This window comes from Semicossyphus pulcher, unplaced genomic scaffold (assembly GCF_022749685.1).
Source record: "Semicossyphus pulcher isolate SPU_LCO1_2020_fin unplaced genomic scaffold, fSemPul1.0.p SCAF_28, whole genome shotgun sequence".
In the NCBI taxonomy this organism is placed as follows: Eukaryota; Metazoa; Chordata; class Actinopteri; order Labriformes; family Labridae; genus Semicossyphus; species Semicossyphus pulcher.
The window spans coordinates 7,105,001-7,123,118 of NW_027211702.1; the positions used below are offsets into that span (position 1 = coordinate 7,105,001).

Genomic DNA, 18,118 nt, shown 5'->3' on the forward strand with positions numbered 1-18,118 from the left:
GGACGCAGCCGTCGCACAATGTGTGGTTTTATCACTGGGACACTGGAGGGTTATGAAGGAGGCCGGCCTCCTCACGGGGCCTCAGGAAGGTTTGGTGCTACAGGAAGTCATTTTCTGCCGGCTGTCATCAGACTTTACAATCCACCCAGTGTGTGTGCGTGAGCCGGGCGAACATTGATCCTTTTATAGACTCACTGTTGTTTCTACCTGAGACGGTTGGTGGATTCAGCATCAATAAACTTTGTGATCAGGCCTCATGTTCAGGTCGTCTGTGTCCCACCTGAACACACCGTCTGTGTTTCTCTCATATTCATGTGTTCATCACGTTTTACTCTTTCATCTCGGATATGTCAAAGTGAATTCAACGGTGACATCTGGAGGAATGGACGTAAACACTCTTTTATTAACGATGTTTAATCTTTGGTCACGAGAGGTGAAGCTAAAAGAGTCGACGGTGAGCAGCTTCTACTTTGTTCAGTCCGTCTCTGACTGAAGGGGAGCTAATGCTAACTAGCAGCTGCCCGCAGATATTTGGCTGAAATCAAGAAACAAAAACAGCAACAGGAGTTTGTTCTGTAAGAGGAGGCGTTCAGGGTTAAACGCAGAGCGTAAAGGAAAAGCAGAAATCAGCGTGTTGATGACTTTTCCATTACATAATGTTTTAAAGCTGCAGTGTGTGTGCGGGCAGATTTGACGAGTTGCAGACGTGACTGGTTTAAACAATGGACGAGAAAATCATAACACAGCTCGATCACTCCAGTGAGAGCTGCTCGCCATCACACTTCTAATGTGTGTGTGTGTGTGTGTGTGTGTGTGTGTGTGTGTGTGGGTGTGGGTGTGTGTGTGTGTGTGAGTGTGAGTGTGTGTACTGGCTGAAGCTAAGCCAAGGGGATCATAATATTGTCTTATTATGACCCTGGAAGTGGTTACTGCATGAACTTGGAAGAGCACTCTGACTGTATGTGACGTGAGTACAAACACGAGTCTTCTCTCTGAGGCTCAGACCTGTACATGTATGTGCCTTTTATCTCTGCAGGTTTCATGTGTCTCCATACTGCCTGTGTAGTATGATAGAGTTATTAAAGCTCACTGTTTCTTTTCAGCTCGCGTGAAAAAGGCTTCTGTCAGCCGTACCGAGGCATCGCCTGCGCTCGCTTCATCGGAAACCAGAGCATCTATGTGGAGTCTCTGCAGATGCAGGGCGAGAGCGAGAACCGCATCACAGGTAAGAACACACACCTGTTCTCTTTTTAATAATGACTGGGTATCATTCTAAATATTAAGGATGTCTGTGGTTACATGTTTCCTTTTGTCTCCTAGCTGCCTTCACCATGATCGGCACCTCCACCCACCTGTCGGATCAGTGCTCCCGGTTCGCCATCCCGTCCTTCTGTTACTACGTCTTCCCTCTGTGCGACGAGGGCTCTCGGGCCCCCCGGCAGCGTCAGCTCTGCAGAGACGAGTGCGAGGCCCTGGAGAACGACCTGTGTCACGCCGAGTACACCATCGCCCGATCCAACCCCATGATCCTCATGCAGCTGGAGCTGCCGAGCTGCCACCTGCTGCCGCGGCCTGGAACCAGTGAAGCTGCTTCCTGCATGCGGATCGGAGTGCCGCAGGAGAAACTGGGGCCATGTAGGTCGATTTCTGTTTTCTGGAGTCTGGTGTGTTTGCAGAGAGCGATGTAACGTCTGTGTGTGGTTAAAACAATCATCTTCCTCTGTAACAAAAAGGTCTATCTCTGTAGGGATCCTTTCTGTCATGTTGTCACACACTTAGAATAACAATCTGAGCCTGTCAGTGGAAACAACAACAACTTTTAGTGGACGACCTTTGACCCATCAAGGATTATGTTGCAGCCATTACAGCCTGTTTCACTGCTGCAGGTTGAACACATCCACTGGATGTTAAAAACCCTTTGTACATTAGTCATTTAGACCTGGACATTTGTGACCATGTTGTACGAAGTTGCACTGACCTAACGTGTCAATCACATAACCAGCTGATAAAGGACTAGTTCTTAATGCCATGCCTAAAGAAACTTGCTCACTGAGTCTCTGTCTGCTCCACAGACTCCCCCTCAGATCACAGCTGCTATAATGGAAGCGGGGCCGACTACAAAGGCACAGTCAGCGTCACAAAGTCGGGTCATCACTGCCAGCCGTGGAGCGCTCAGTACCCCCACAGCCACCACATGTCCAAGGAACACCCCGAGCTGTGGGGGAGCCACAACTTCTGCCGTAACCCCGGGGGACAGATGGAGGCGCCGTGGTGCTTCACCCTGGACCCTCAGGTCAGGGTGGACCTGTGTGACATCCAGCCCTGCAGTGAGTGTCACAGTTGTTGTACTCTTAATATTTACTATGGTTGTTTACATTTCAGGTGTTTCTAAGGTGAGTGTTCGGTGAAACTCAGGTATCATCAGGATTTGTGCCATGTTGGCTAAAGCAACCTATTTATGTGTATATATTTGTGGTAGCAAATCTCCTTTCACACGAGTCTTTAAGCGAACATAATGGCGGTTTTACTTATCAGTCTCAGTCTCTAAATAAGTGGCTTCACTTTTAGCAAAAAGTAAGGCAAAGATCTGACCTTAAATATCTTTAATTCATCCCAACTAAATTGGATTCTGTAGATTTAAGAACACAAACAACAGGACATGTGACCCTGAACCTAACGTGTCCCTACTACATCAATGAGACATCATATACCTCGCTCAAAGAAGGGAAGCATGAGGAGTGCCTAAGAATGAGCTCCATGTTACTGCCTATTGATAGGAAGTAAGGATGTTGTTGTGCATGAAGTACGATGTTAATATCCTTTGCTCTGTCTGGGCTTTATAAGGTGCGTGTACAACAATACTGAGCAGAGCATAATGAGGTAATAACTTCCTTACTGTAGTATTTGCAGACATGCAGAATAAGGCAGAAATAAGTGCATTATAAGAACTAACAAGGAGCTAATATGGTACAAATATACATGCCAATAAGCAAGTAGTAAATGGTTAATATCTTACCTTCACATAAAGTTAAGTAACCTGTAAAATATGCAGAGTTCGTGCTATTAAGGAAATTCTTGTCCCATCAGATAAGTCTGTTCTTTTTCCCCAACCAAAGACAAAACTAACATCTGGGTCATAACGTCTACCAGGAAGAACACAGCCTTCTGAGTAACCTCACATTAACCAGTGGTTTAAATTCCACATGAACAAGGTGTATTTTCCTGAAATCATTAGCAGTTTTAAAAATACCATATCAGTCGATCTCTGCGTTTGAGTCCAGATCGTTCTGGGAAAGTTCGAGGCAATTTTTCTTCAGCAATTATTTTCACACAGGAAATCGTTCTTGTTACTTCTGTAGAGCAGTTCCAGCGTCAGGGAGAGAGCTGACAGCTCATTTCTTACTACATGTGACTTTTGAACCAAACACCTGCCGAGTTACCTGCCTGTATGTGTTGTGAACAGAAGTATCACCTTCCCACCGTGACGCTGTGATGTATGATGGACTTTTGTCATCATGTATGAACCCAGTTTAGTGTTACTGTCGGTAGTGTCTGAATGTCACATTGTGTTAATAAATTGCTGGTTTAAACAACAGATTCTGGATCAGTTCAGTCGGTTTATTCCATCATCGTCACCGAATGAATGTGTGAAAGAGACTTTAGAGTTCAGGCTTTGTGTTGATTAGAGTCTTCCATACTGAAATAAGAGACTAGGAAGCTGAATATGTGGTTTGTTGTGCAGGACTGCCCTGTGATTAATCTTTCAGCGCTGCAATGTGAAGGATGTGATCTACAAGCTGTAAACTCTGCCATTTCTTCAGAAGTGTGTTTGTCCTGGAGGTTTGAGATCTGCTGAAGAAGCTGTTGGCTGGTTCTACGGTCATCACATGTCCCTGTTGTTGATGGCATTACACCGCTCCTTTGTACGATGGACCACAGGGCCCAGTTAAAATGCAGACAGAGTTTTCACCAGACACTTCTGGGACAATGTGAAGGTCAACAGAAACTTTACTTCTGGAATCCATAAACTTTCCTCTCTGTTGGCTCACAAACCGAGCTCTCTCATCCTTCAGCTCTGTGAAGGAGGTGCTGCTTGATATCTTTCAAGGCCCACCTTTGCACTGCCAAAGTACTTAGGCCCCCATCCAATTCCCCGTCTTGGCCCTATGACTTGGCCCTGACCCTCCGTCTGGTTTGCTGCCGAGTAGGAGAGGCTGTCCTGTTTCTTTCAGGGTCGAGAGCTTGTGGTCATCGAGCCCTCCAAACCATAGATGATTTAAAAGAAGTGGATGTAGCCTCTTAATTTCAAAAGTGAAGCCAATGTAGAAGTGCTTACAATAAATGAAATGATAAAAAATGATTGATATGAACATTTTTTCCAATAGAGTATTGTCACAATCTCTAGTTTCAAGTCTTCTTCAATACAGCATGATATTCGTTAAGTAAATGATGCTCCCACTTTAAGTCAAATTCACCATAAAGCAAGGGCTGATTAAGGCCGGGGCTACCTGTGTTTACAAGTAGCTACCTCAGCAACCTGTTGATATCCATCCTCTAACACATATCAGAGATCCTTATTTGCTACTCTCTCTGTTTACTAACTCCCTCCAGAGCCTCCCGATAACCCCAGGAAGGAGATCCTGTTCATTCTGATCCCTGCGATTGCCATCCCGTTGGTCATCGCCTGCCTCTTCTTCCTGGTCTGCATGTGTCGCAATAAACAAAAGGAATCGATGGACTCACCTCCTCGCTGCCAGCTCAGCGGCTCACCAAACCAGGACATGGAGCTGTCTCTGCTCAGTCAACAAAAGCACCAGGTAATACACATGGGCTCTGATGGGCAGAGTATAAATATGTAAATAAATTCCTTCCCCTTTGAGTTATAAACTACTTTTCTGTGTTTTGATGTCCGTCAACAATTAATATTCAAGGATCTCCAAATTTAGTTCCCCATATCTCGTCTAAAGCAGCAACCAACACAGTTGGGTATTATCATTATCTCGATCACATTTCTTTAGTCAGAGGCCACATGCAACAACATTTCTTACACAAGACAGAGATGCACAGTACCAGATATAGCTGACAGCTGGTTACCATCTGTTGTCCCTGGGCAAGTCCAAACAATGACACAAATACTTTATACAAGTATTTAAAAAATACAATAAATACAGATGCTTTGGGTTTTTAAAGGCAGTGCTGGTTTCCGTCTGAAGAGTGAGTACAAAAAAAGGAAAGTGACCTGTTGCATTCCAGTGCTAAAGTTTTACATCGGCTTTTATTGTTGGCCATACACTTTGATGACATGTATTTGTATTTATTGCTTTGTGCCTGCAGGCCAAGCTGCGGGAGATTAACATGTCAGCAGTGCGGTTTATGGAGGAGCTGGGTGAGGACCGGTTCGGCAAGGTTTACAAGGGCCACCTGTACGGCACTGCACCTGGAGAGCAGAGCCAGGTGGTGGCCATCAAGACATTAAAGGACAAGGTCGACACCACTCTCTGTGAGGAATTCCGACATGAAGCCATGGTCCGCTTTCACCTGCAGCACCAGAATATTGTTTGTCTGCTGGGTGTTGTTACCAAAGAGCATCCCATGAGCATGATATTCACCTACTCAAGCCTCGGGGACCTGCATGAGTATCTGGTGATGCGATCCCCCAACTCAGACGTTGGCAGCTCGGATGATGACAAGACGGTCAAATCCACACTGGAGCAGGCTGATTTCCTTCATGTCATCACCCAGATTGCTGCAGGAATGGAGTACCTCTCCAACCAGCAAGTCGTCCATAAGGACCTCGCTGCCCGAAACATTCTGGTCTTTGACAAACTCAGCATCAAGATCCTGGATCTGGGATTGTTTAGAGAAGTCTACTCAGCGGATTACTACAATCTTATGGGTACAAGTCCTTTTCCAATTCGCTGGATGTCCCCAGAAGCTATCATGTATGGCAAGTTCTCCACCGACTCTGACATCTGGTCTTATGGTGTCTTGCTGTGGGAGACCTTCAGCTATGGTCTGCAGCCGTATTGCGGATATTCCAACCAGGATGTGATCGAGATGGTGCAAAACCACCAGCTGCTTTCTTCTCCGGATGATTGCCCAGCCTGGATTTACACTCTCATGATGGAATGCTGGAGTGAGTTCCCAACAAGAAGGCCTCGCTTCAAGGACATCCACACTCGTCTGCGCTCCTGGGAGAGCCTATCCAACTACAACAGCTCCGCTCAGACTTCTGGCACCAGCAACACCACCCAGACCAGCTCCCTCAGTACCAGCCCTGTTAGCAACATCAGCATGAGCACAGCCAATGCATCACGCTACACAAGTCCTAAGAAGACATCGCCGTTCCATCAGCCCCAGTTTATGCCCATGAAGGGGCAAATGCATCGGTCAATGGTACCCCCGCAGCTCTACATCCCTGTCAACGGATACCACCCCATGCCAGCTTACCCATATCTGCAGAACTTTTACCCCATGCAAATACCCATGCCCATGCCCCAACAGCAGATGCACCACCCACCACAGATGGTTCCTAAAGCGGGATCTCACCACAGCGGCAGTGGATCCACGTCTACAGGGTATGTCACCACTGCCCCCTCCAATACTTCAGCCACAGAGCGAGCAGCTTTGCTAAATGAGGACTCCAAGCCCAACGAGGAGGACTTCGCTGATAGGACGTCCCCAGAAGAGCTAGAACAAAACAAGGACTCATCAGTGCCTGAAACAGAGCTGCTAGGTGACAATGATCCCCAACAGACTGGCGAGTTGGTGATTCACTTGTCGGACACATAAATCTTGTGTCTGAAGGACAGTAAAGCTAAAATAATCTGTGAGCTGTGCTTGCCAAAACTTCAATAAGCAGCATCAAGTGAAGTGCAGAACAATGACTGAATGTTTTTCTATGAGTTTCTTAAATAGAACTGACCCATTTGAATGTCAAGTGTGTCCCATGTTTGTACCTCTTAAACTCCTGTGTCTACGGTAAAGCAAAAGTAATCACACAATCCTGTATAGACCTTGTTTTTATTATGTTGCCATTCAGAAGACTTTATGTTCCTGATGTTGCTGTGCAACACAAAACTAACTCAGAGGTTTCATTCTCTTGATCAGAGTTCTGCCTTCTCTGATGCACAGAGAGCTTGAGGACGCTTTTTCAAGGCTATTCATTGGCAGGCAAGAGGAGTGGGATTAATGCCCACACCGCCAACCCTCCCAACTTTGGAAACCACACCCAGTGATAAAGTTGTTTCAATTAAAATGCACAGCCAAGAACTGCTACCAAAACCCAGAACAGAGCTCAGGTTTCAAGGTTTTGGGTAAGTGTTTGGCTCGTTCGCAACTTGTGCCTGACTCAGCATTGCTAGGTGAGAATGATCCTCCAGAGACGGACAGTCAATTTACTTGTCAGATGCATACATTTGGTGCTGTTTGAAGGACAGTGGCCCTGAAATTGCCAGAACTTCAGAAGCAGCATAAAGTGCAGTGAGTAAGGTGCAGAACAGTGACTGATTGTTTTTTTAACTAACCCACACATTTGAATGTCAAGTGTGCCTCATGTTTGTACCTCTCAAACTTCTGTGTCAATGAATGAGCAAAACTAATCACACAATCCTCTGTGGACTGTTTTTTGTTCTGTTGCCTTTAAGAAGAGTTTCTGTTCTTGCCGTTGCTGTGCAACACAAAAAGATCTTCTTATCCACAAGAACTTTAGAGCTTGCCGCACTATGAGCCGCTTCTCTTTAAATGCCAACAAGGCCATTCACTGGTCGGTTTCATGCCCCCAACACCAACCCTCCCAACTCTGGATACCACACCCCTCCATACAGCTGTGTTAATTGGATTGCACAACCCGCGATGCTACCAGAACCCAGAACAGAACCCTGGTTTCAATTATGTTGGACGAGTGATTTGCTCATTCACAATTTGTGCAACTTTCAATGACCTATAAAGTTGTTTTTGAGGTTGTTATTCTATGTTTGTAAAACACATGAGCATAGAACGACAGAGAATCTGTGATGGATAAAAATGTTGTAGGATTTGTGAAAGGAAAAGTCTACGGTTTAGTTTGTTAATAATTGTACTCACTGAGATGTATTTTGGAACACGACGTGACTTGTAACATCTTTGCGAACCAAGTTGTACAGATTTGTAATTTATGTACTTTGGTTTACGCATTTTATTCGTTTATCATTGTTCTTTACTGGTGAAGCCTAGTGTTAATACTTTGTCCTTTCCACCACATGTTTGCATTGTTTTTTGCTCACCATATAATGTCCACGTAAAGTCATATGAATAAAACGGTGAATTTCCCTCAGTGAGAGAAGGAAATCATGTGCTATCACATCGATTGTCATTGAATGTTTAATATATGGTTCACTGCACAGTCATGTTATATTAGGCCTAAAATATACTGAACATCAAAACAATAGGTTAGCATATGTGCACTTACTTATTTATGGACCTTTCAACCACAGGTCATAGTCCTCTTAAGCAAATGTTAGTAAACATGATTGAAGACGATATTGACGTTTAAAATGCTCCGCCCATAGAAAACTAAACCAACAGCCTCTCCTCCAGAGGGCGATGGAGAGGTTTTGGCTTCACTTTTGGGGGAGCTGGCATGTCATGTCACGAGCGCCTACGTTGCAGCGGCAGTTTAGAGTGGAAGAGTAAACAACAGAGACGGTCGGGAGAAACTAAGGTCAAATGTCTGGAACAGAAGACGAAGAGCTGGGTTAGGGTTAGCTGCGTTTTTAATTAACATTTTCCTATGACCAGAAAAATGTAGAGGTATACACGAGGAGAGGAACAAAGAACGGAAAGACTAAAAGTACTTTTATTCAGTTAAAAACCTACACACTGAGTTTAGTTTGACCCATTTTCTTTTAGAATCAGGAAGAGCAGATAAACATTGGGTGAAACGCTTTAAAACGGTGAGCTAATCTCACATCTCAAAGCTCTGTGCCGCCAACGAGAGCAGAGAAAACTTCCCTCTTCTTACTCATAAAGAGGATTAGGTCCTACAAGCCTTAGAAACTTCTTCAAACTTGCTGTACCTCCCAGCTGAACCAATTACAAACACATGTTGGGTAGTGTTTTGCAGCACTTTTCAAATTGTCATATTTTTTAATAATTAGGATTCCTAAATTGAAAAAACAGAGCATATAATAGGCTTAATTATCAAAGGAAGTTGCACAAAGCTATGCAGAAGACGTAGATGTAAATGTAGAGAATATACATTTAAAGGCAGGGCGCTACCACAGAAAACATGATAAGTTTGAATACTTAATATAAAACTTCAGTAGAAAGTTGTGGCTGAAATGCAGGATTTGTTACACAGTTTCTCCTTGTTTGTCTGCATGTTTTGTTGGTTGTTTTTCTAAACTCAAAGCTAAAGAAAAAGTTGAAGGTAAAATTAAGTGGGTCAAGTCCAGTATTAAATCTGCCCTATGGACTCATGTTATGATGACTCAATGTGTAATGTTGCTTTTTGTGAGCATGAAATACTGATATAACGGTTTGCTTCTCAAACAAAAACAGTGCTCACCTTGAAACAGACGTAAACTCCTCACATGTGAGCAGCAGCAGCGTGTCCGGTAAGAACCAGCAGCAGCAGCCATCTTAACTCAGGACCTCCAGGTACAAGCGGCATTCACACACGCTATCCAACAGCGACCCCTAGCGGTATTTATCAGTATGAACAAATAAAGTGATGCAACATTACACAAAGTAGGACGGTAACGGCCAATGTCTGCAGCCACCAACTCCATGTGGGTTGCATGCATGCGCTAAAAGTGAAAAAATGTGGTGTTGTGTATATTTCAGATTATATATTTTTCTTTGTAGTTTCCACATTCTGGATTAGATTTTAAAGCAAAGAGAAAATATAAGAAAGTAGAAAATAAAATGTATGTAGAAACTTAACAATGGAAAAAAGGCAGGAAAACAAAGAAATGATCAATATGTAAGAATATGTACATTATAGTACAGTTGTATTATAGTATTGTTATAAACACGCTGTTTACATTTTTAAAAATCAACTGAAGACCTACTTATTCAGGCAGGACGTAGATTATGTTTTTATCTCTTTCTAATTTACTAACTTTATTTTCTTTTGACAGTCTTTTTTATCGGATCTGTAATTCTGTTTTTATGAATAAATAACTTATTATTTTTACTTTTTAATGTAAAGCAGTTTGAGCTGCATTTTGTGTATGAAAGAAACTCTACGAACAAAGTTTAAAACGAGTTTTGTTTTTTTGTTTTAGCTGTTGTCTTTTAATGCCACTGACATTTGTATCTTTAAATTCCAGCCACAGTGTGGTTTAACTGACACACCTGAACGCCCCACACGCGCACAGTCGATGACGACACACGCTTTAAATGAGATTTGAGCTCTTTGCCAAAGCTGAACGTCATTGGCCGAAGTTGGAAAATGCTGCCTTTCTATTGGCTGTAGTGGCTGTCATTTAAGCATACGCTGCCAATACACTTAAGCAGTGACCTACTAACACAGATCCATGAGTCAGGAGCCACCTTGAGAGGAAAAAGCCAAGGGAGGAGAAAGCGGAGCTTCTTCGCAACTTGTAGGATTTTTATTGACTTACTTACCTGATTATTTAACCTGATGGAACACCTGAAGCCTGAACCCTGAGCCGGATGCTCGGCGGGGACCGAAACCTCCGACCAGGTGCGAGAAAAGGTACAGTTTGGATTTCAGGTTTACAGTAAACCAGCTTTATTCCTGTTCCTTGTGTTGGAAAGATTTATGCGGGATGGTGTGTTTATGCGTTGTGAATCACAGCGGCGGGTATCTATCTTTGTGTCATTATAGTTTAAAGATATAGGCTATGTATTTTTATGTCATGTGGATAACCTGTATGATTGTTAACCCAATTTTAAACTTAAAATAACCACGTTAGGAGTCACATTCCAGGTGTAAGCTCAAGTTTAAGGCTACGTGCGTTATCTTCATTACGCTGTGTTATAATTAGAAGCTTCCTTGTGCATACGATGTTATAAAAACATATTAATTTCCACTAGAATAAGAGCCATGTATTTAAATGTAGTCGGGCTCGTGGGCCTAGCAGAAGCAGGAGTTTACGGATTGCGACACAGCGGGGAAACCCAGAATTAGAAATGTCCGGCTGTAACGTAATCAAAGCTGTATGGCTGCTGTTATTGTGTGGCTGTACAATATAAGTTATTAACCCATGTATGACGTAAACAGATCAGTGTGGTTATTATCGATAATGTATCTTATGTAGTCCATTCTCACATCATTATCACAGCTCACTTTCAGGGCGTAGATAGACCCCCACGCTTCAGTGTCATGAGTAAGCATCGCAGTGATGTCATGTAGTAACAGCGTGAATGCCCTCATTGTCTCAGAACAGCCTGTTACACATATTTATTATTTATTTAGTCACATATTTGTGTACTTACGACATACAGAACAGAACAAACATGTTATTGCCTCACAGTAAATATTGCATAATGTCTCAACCATAGACGCACAGCGGGGGGAGGAAGGGAGGGGGGAGCGGGGTGAGTTTATTGTGTAATCCGGACACAATGAAGGAATCTGGGGCATTAGGACGTGTTGCCGGGCCGCTGCGGTCCGACACGAGCTCTCTGTAGCTCACGTTGCGGTAACATTACCACCCATTTTAATCACGTGTGGTCCAAATTTAGTGTTGATGTCATATGTTGCCTCGTTAGAGAAGACAAAAGGGAGGGATCATCCCTGCACAACCCCGCAGCGCTGTGCAACATCTGTAATCTGTTACAACACCGGGCTCACGCAAACATTCGCAGTAAATCACGCGTGTAAGGAAAAAGAAAAAAATGGCATGAAACCGAATTATACGTGACCAAACAGACTGCCTAAAACTGTGTTTGTTAGGGACCTAATACATCTCAAGATTTCATTCCAGATAAGGTTCTGACTTTTTATTTATTAGCCGTGTTTTCAACATTTCCTGCATAAATATAGACCCATGAAGAGGTAAACAGGAAATGTAACCCCTAACCCTCTTAATTTCACTAAACTGAGCAGTTATTATAACTTAAAGTTTCAAGGTTATTTCATTTGTACAGCGCTTTAAAAAGCAGACAGGCTTTAAAGCAAAGTGTTTCACAAAAAACAGATGTAGGCCTGTACAAGCGTAAAAGAATGTATGTGTTGGGAAAAGAGTGCAAAAAGATGTCGAGCCCTATTTAAATCTCAGAGAGTACAATAAAAATATAAAGAATAATAAATACAGTTAAAGGAAGAACAGCCTAGTTACGTGTGAGTGGGTCTGTGGGTCTGTGTGTAATGTCGGCCTCGGGTTACAGTCTGTGTGTTTCAGGTTTTGAGCCTCTGCCAGGCCACGTGTTATGATTACAGCTGACTGTACTCCTTTGTTCCCTCTGTACTGGATGTATGGAAGCTCGGAAGCCCAAAATAGGCAAAGTTGCCTTTTTAATGGAACGACACTCTAAGCCTTTGTTTTATACTTGGAAGAGGAGGTTACTTTAAAAGTTTATTCAGATATCTTTAACCTAAAGGTGATGACGGGCTGTAATAATCTATTTATACTTCATTAAAGGGGAATCCCGGTATTTCTAATCCTGCACCATATTTTCTGACAAAACTAAATGGCTAATAAATATAAAACGTTTTGTAGTTTTTTCCACTGACCAGCTCAGATTGTTATTTCAAGTGTCTGACCACATGACAGAAAGGATCCCTACAGAGAGAGACCTTTTTGTTACAGAGGAGGATCCTTTTTTGAAACCAGAAACAGACTCTCTTTAAAGCAACCAGACTCCATTGACAAAAATGGTTATTTTAACCTCTCAGAGTTAGGGACTTGCTGGTCTCCTGCTGCCTTGTTCAATTACTTTCTTCATGTTTTATGTTACTTTAGTGTTTTAAAATGGTAAGTTCAGATCCGCCCAATATTATTATAACACACAATTACACAAAAAATGAATAGATCAACCTGTTTCCAGCATGGTTAAATTACTGCTTTTCTCAATGGAGTCTGGTGTGTGTGCAGAGAGCGATGTAACGTCTGTGTGTGGTTAAAACAATCATCTTCCTCTGTAACAAAAAGGTCTATCTCTGTAGGGATCCTTTCTGTCATGTTGTCACACACTTAGAATAACAATCTGAGCCAAAATGATCCCCATATTTAAATGCCAGAATTCCCCTTTAACTTGAACCTTTGTTTTTATTTGACACTGACATCTAAAACTCCCATTGTCTGTTATTCCACAGATTTACTCAACATCAGTGGATTAATCCAACGTGGCAGTTACTGTTGCTGCCTTAAAGCATTATGGTGAAAAGTTAAGGCTTTACAGAACATTGACAGTAGCCTACAGTGAAAATATGCAATCAATCAAGCAAGAGGGGGACTCCAGTGGGTCCTACAGTGGAGAGGATGCCCTGGTCCTGGCTGTGGCCTTACAAGGATCTAACAGAGACCTGATGGGACATAAAATCTCTGCAATGCCCTTCAAGGCTAAAACTACCTGTCGCAGGAAAAGGGAGTTCATCCCGGATGAGAAGAAGGACAACATTTACTGGGAGAGGCGGCGCAAGAACAACGAGGCGGCCAAACGCTCGAGGGAGAAGCGGCGAATAAACGACATGGTGCTGGAGAACAAGCTGATGGCCCTGGGAGAAGAGAACGCGTCCCTGAAGGCCGAGCTGCTGTCGTTGAAGCTAAAGTTTGGTCTGTTGACCTCGGCAGCATACGCACAAGAAGTCCAGAAGTTGTCAAATTCTGTCAACCTCTACCAGGATTTTGTTCAGTCCAGTTCTGGTGAAGGTTCAAGCAGGGAATCAGAGCCTCATCATATGCGCAGCAGCTGCATATCCGTCATCAAGCATTCACCTCTTACCCCGGGGACATGTTCCGCTCCTCAGGGAAGCTTCAGGTCTGCAGAGGTCAAGCAGGAACCAGCAGAGAACAGCAGCTATGCACAAGAGGGGAGCAGTCCTTATGAACTCTACAGGAAGTACCTGACCAGCCCTTTGTCTGGTATTTACCCGCAGTCGGCTTCTTTCCTGCAGATCACCAGATCATCCAGCAACTCCCCCAGGAGCTCAGAGGACGGAGCTGTGAGTAAATCATCTGATGGTGAGGACGAGCAGCAGGTCCCCAAAGGGTTGATGCCATCTGCAGCCGACCCCAGAAGTGTCATCGTCTCCACACACAAAGTGCCAGATTCCAGCTCATCAGCTTTGCCCCATAAACTCCGAATCAAAGCCAGAAGCATCCAAATCAAAGTGGAGCCAATCGACCCTGAATACGAGTCCTCTGGGAAGTCCTCCTCTCCTGTCAGCGGTTCAGATGGAGGACGCTACCGGACCGCTCAGGACTCTTCAGGGTTCACCCAGTCCTCCCCGTGTCCTTTGTCCTTACAGGTCTCCGACATGCAGGACTGGACCCAGCGGGCCGAGCAGTGGCACAAAAGCAGCACAGAGACACTGCAGAAGAGTAGCAGGCTAACCCCGAGCCCAAACAAACCAGCTGTGGAAGTAAAAGAGCCACCCTATGCACACTCGGATGCTGAGGACTCGTATCTGAAACAGGGACTCGCTGACCTGTCGGCACAAGTGGCCACTCTGAAGAGACTGATCACCACACAGCACGGGTCTGTGATAGAGTCAACCAAAAGCACCGCTGATCATCACGAGTCGTTATCTGAAGGAAGTTCCTCTGAATGACCTTTGTATGTTTTGTTTTTTCCACTGTATTTGCTGTTGCACTGTGTGGTTCTTATTAGGGTTACAACGTGTTTTTATCACCGTAAGTTTTCAAATGAAAAACATCCAAAAAAGGCCGAGTGTCAAGTAGAGCTGTTGGAGAGAAGGCTAACAAAGGCAACACGAACGCTGTTTTCATTCAAATTCAGTTCGCTTCTATTTTACTGTTTATATAGCTGTTAAGTTACCGTCAATTCACTGTATTCACCTGGCGGCCATTTTCCCCTGACACCATGCTAAGGGCGGAAAGCTCAAATGCTAATATAATGTCATACTGCTGTGTTCCAGGTTGCTAGCTGGATGGATGGTGAAAATCAGAAGGGTTAGGGCGCCATATCAACTAACGTTAGCATCAACCACTTCCTAGCTAACTGTTTGATCGTGTTACTCTATACAAAAAGTAAGGCATGGATTCCAAGCTAACATTGCCATTAGCTACTGACATGTTAGTTAGGCTAGATTAAAGGAAAAGCTTAAATTCCTAACTGAAGTTAGTTTCCTCTCATGTTGTTTGACACGATCCGTCTAGTGTTAGCAAAGAAGTGGTTGAATGCTAATGTTAGCTGTAGCATATATTCACCAACAGGTTCTAAAATGTGTTGTTTTACCTTGAAATACAGCCTGATGAAGTGGTGAAATGATAACCATTTGTCAGATAGCCAACATTTATACGACTCTGATCCTCGAAAACAACAGTATGACATTGTAGCAACATTTGCCACCCTGAGAGTGAGTCAGAGAAAAATGGCCGCCGTGTGGATGTGATAAATGCTCTTAAGAGTTCCTCTTCTCTCACCTTTTCTTTCTCTTGTTTCTGTTTTCCGTCACTAAATTTGCCTCCATTTTGCCGTTTTTTCAATCACCATTAAGTGTCTGTCAATTAAACTTTAACACTTCCTGCAGTTTTTCAAAGTAAGAGCCTTCTAGTCGAACTATGCTCTTCAGGAAACGTGTCAGTCTCTTGGTGTGAATAATCTGGACGAGGAATTTGAGAGTGTAGTTTTTATTTACCAAAGTTTTATCAGGAACAAAATGGCAAAGTTAAAGTGACTGAAATGAAACGGTGATTGAAAACAATGTTTATGTTCAGAAACAGACGATTGATTATGGTGACTAAACTGAAGTGAAGGATGTGTGGACGCTGTTTGAAACTTTACATGAATCATTTTTCAGTGATGTGTTACCGACATCATCAACGTGTTGGAAGAGGTCACGTGAAGCTTTTATTTGTCCTTATCTTATTATTCACACCTGCTGTTCTCACCTGCTGTCACTGAACACTGATGCTGATGTTTTTACATGTTCGGCTCTGGTTTGCTGTCGGGCCTTTCTTTGCCTTAAAACTAAATCTTATATTATATTTTCAGTCAGTGAAGTTTGGTTATTTTAGCTTTTGTAAGTTGGTGACGTGGTGGAACCACCGAGCACACAGGTCATACTTCTGCTTCAGAGGAATGTTTGGCAGAGTTTAATTTGATGTGGTTTTAAATAATTTCCCACTAACTTCCAACATATTTCCTGTAAAGAACTCTGTAACTCTTCCAATAACTCCAGGTTTCCTTAAAGTTAAAGATGTATGTGTGTTCTCTGCTGCACCATCTGTTCCAACAGTGACAACAAAGTCGTCTTGTAGGTTTTGTTAAAGATATTTTAGAGATTGATGTTTCCTGAAAAACATAAAACATGTTCATGACTCGTCCTGCACTTGATGCAAAAACTGATTTGGCGTCCAAAGAAGAGCTTTGTTATATTTGTATGTGTTCATCACTGTTTGTATCGTTACACTGAGCGCTTATGGGATAGATTTAAAGCCAAATCATACTTAAATATGCAGAATTAAATAGCACTCTAATAACCATATCATGGGAATTTAAATTAAACTCAACTGCTGATGTGACATAGAGATACTTGAATCTGAGTACTACAACTAAATATATAATGTCTACAAAAACACGGAGCTTTTGAGGAGCCTCCCTTTCTTCCCTTTTATGAGCATCAAGTTAAAAAGTTCTTTTCAGAAATGTTTTGGAAACTTGGTACCTGTACATGACTGCACCTCTGTTCTCCCTCACCCTGGTTTACCATGTTAATACGGCTAACCTTCATGACTGCAGTGTTCTTGTACACGTCGATGATATTGTCGCTGCATTCCAGCGAGCAGCGAGCTGAAACAACCACAGACGGCGAGCTTCACATTCCTCTGTCTCTGCTGAAGTTTAAAAAGGCACAAAGTTACAGATTTTAGTTTTAATTCAAGTTTAGCTTTTAAATATGCTTCATTCACCGCTTCACTGCTGAATATCGCTTCACTTTTGTTTTTTTTCATGGATTTATGTCGATTATTTCAACTTTCAGGCCGCTGGTTAAACTGGGAATGTTGGCTGGAGGATTGTGAGAACCATCTAATGGAGCTTTCAGATTCTTCAGACTTTTTTATTACCAAAAAGTCTCCACAGATTCAGCGTTATACTCTCACAGCTTTGTTATTGTAACACGAGATGTTCCAGAACTGTCAGGGTTTCATGTAAAGGCTCATCCCACATGCTGACTTTAGCTGATATGATGTCAGAAGGACGCCGTGTGTATTTGATGACGATGGTAATAACTGTCCCAGCAGCCTGAACTGCAGGTTTCTGTATCCGAACACTTTTCTCAACTTTATTGTAATTGTGAGTTTTTGTTTACAATAAATGTCTGGTCACTGAAACGTGTGTTCTTTCTTCTTTCTTCTTTTGAGTTTCAACATCTAAGAACATAAAATGTATATAAAATTTAACATTTATGTCCAAAATACTATATGAGATATGTGTGAAGAAGGAGTATGAGGCAAACAATAGCTTCAGTAAAAAAAAGTTAACATAGTTAAATTACAAGAACAGGTAAAATGAACAACACAAACGAGGACTCAATTAAATGTGCTGGGGCACTGAAACTCAGGAGATGATCATTCATGTTTGTAGTTTTAGATTTGCTTTTCTCAGCGTGTTGAGGCGAAACTTCAGCAGTGAAATGTCTCTGTTAATTAATAACACTGAACAAAGCTGCAGACAGAGTTTAGTTTCTAAGTTTCAAAGTGACATGTTGAAGTGTTTTCTGAAATCACAAGTGTTGCTGAATTCCTCTCAGATTACACCGACGAAACGTGCATTACTGTACGATGCTTTACCTGAGAGTGTGCTGCAGCGAGGATCAGGTCCACGCAAAAGGTAAATTACTGGGAAAATTAGAATAAAATGTTTAAATTAAATGGCATAAATTTAGTCAAATTTTACAATCCAGCAATTAGAATTTAAGTTCTTATGTTATCAATTGTTATGTATCGAACTAACACTTTTTTCATTTGTCTGAGGCATT

The 18,118-nt window shown here is 42.7% G+C and overlaps 2 protein-coding genes across 2 annotated transcripts in view; both read left to right on the forward strand.

Moving 5' to 3' along the window:
* The window catches only part of ror2 (receptor tyrosine kinase-like orphan receptor 2), a 49,831-nt gene extending 41,507 nt beyond the window's left edge, over positions 1-8,324 (forward strand). Inside the window, exons 5-9 of the mRNA XM_069677348.1 lie at positions 1,104-1,225; positions 1,321-1,635; positions 2,073-2,327; positions 4,612-4,817; positions 5,335-8,324. Of these exons, the coding sequence (XP_069533449.1) occupies positions 1,104-1,225; positions 1,321-1,635; positions 2,073-2,327; positions 4,612-4,817; positions 5,335-6,792 (2,356 nt within the window). The 3' untranslated portion in view covers positions 6,793-8,324. The remainder of the gene's footprint in view (positions 1-1,103; positions 1,226-1,320; positions 1,636-2,072; positions 2,328-4,611; positions 4,818-5,334) is intronic.
* A 2,207-nt stretch (positions 8,325-10,531) lies between these two features.
* Positions 10,532-17,471, forward strand: nfil3 (nuclear factor, interleukin 3 regulated). Its single transcript, XM_069677164.1, has 2 exons — positions 10,532-10,702; positions 13,268-17,471. The coding sequence occupies exon 2, from the start codon at positions 13,382-13,384 to the stop codon at positions 14,723-14,725; it is 1,344 nt and encodes a 447-aa protein (XP_069533265.1). The 5' UTR covers positions 10,532-10,702; positions 13,268-13,381; the 3' UTR covers positions 14,726-17,471.
* Positions 17,472-18,118: the final 647 nt, after the last annotated feature.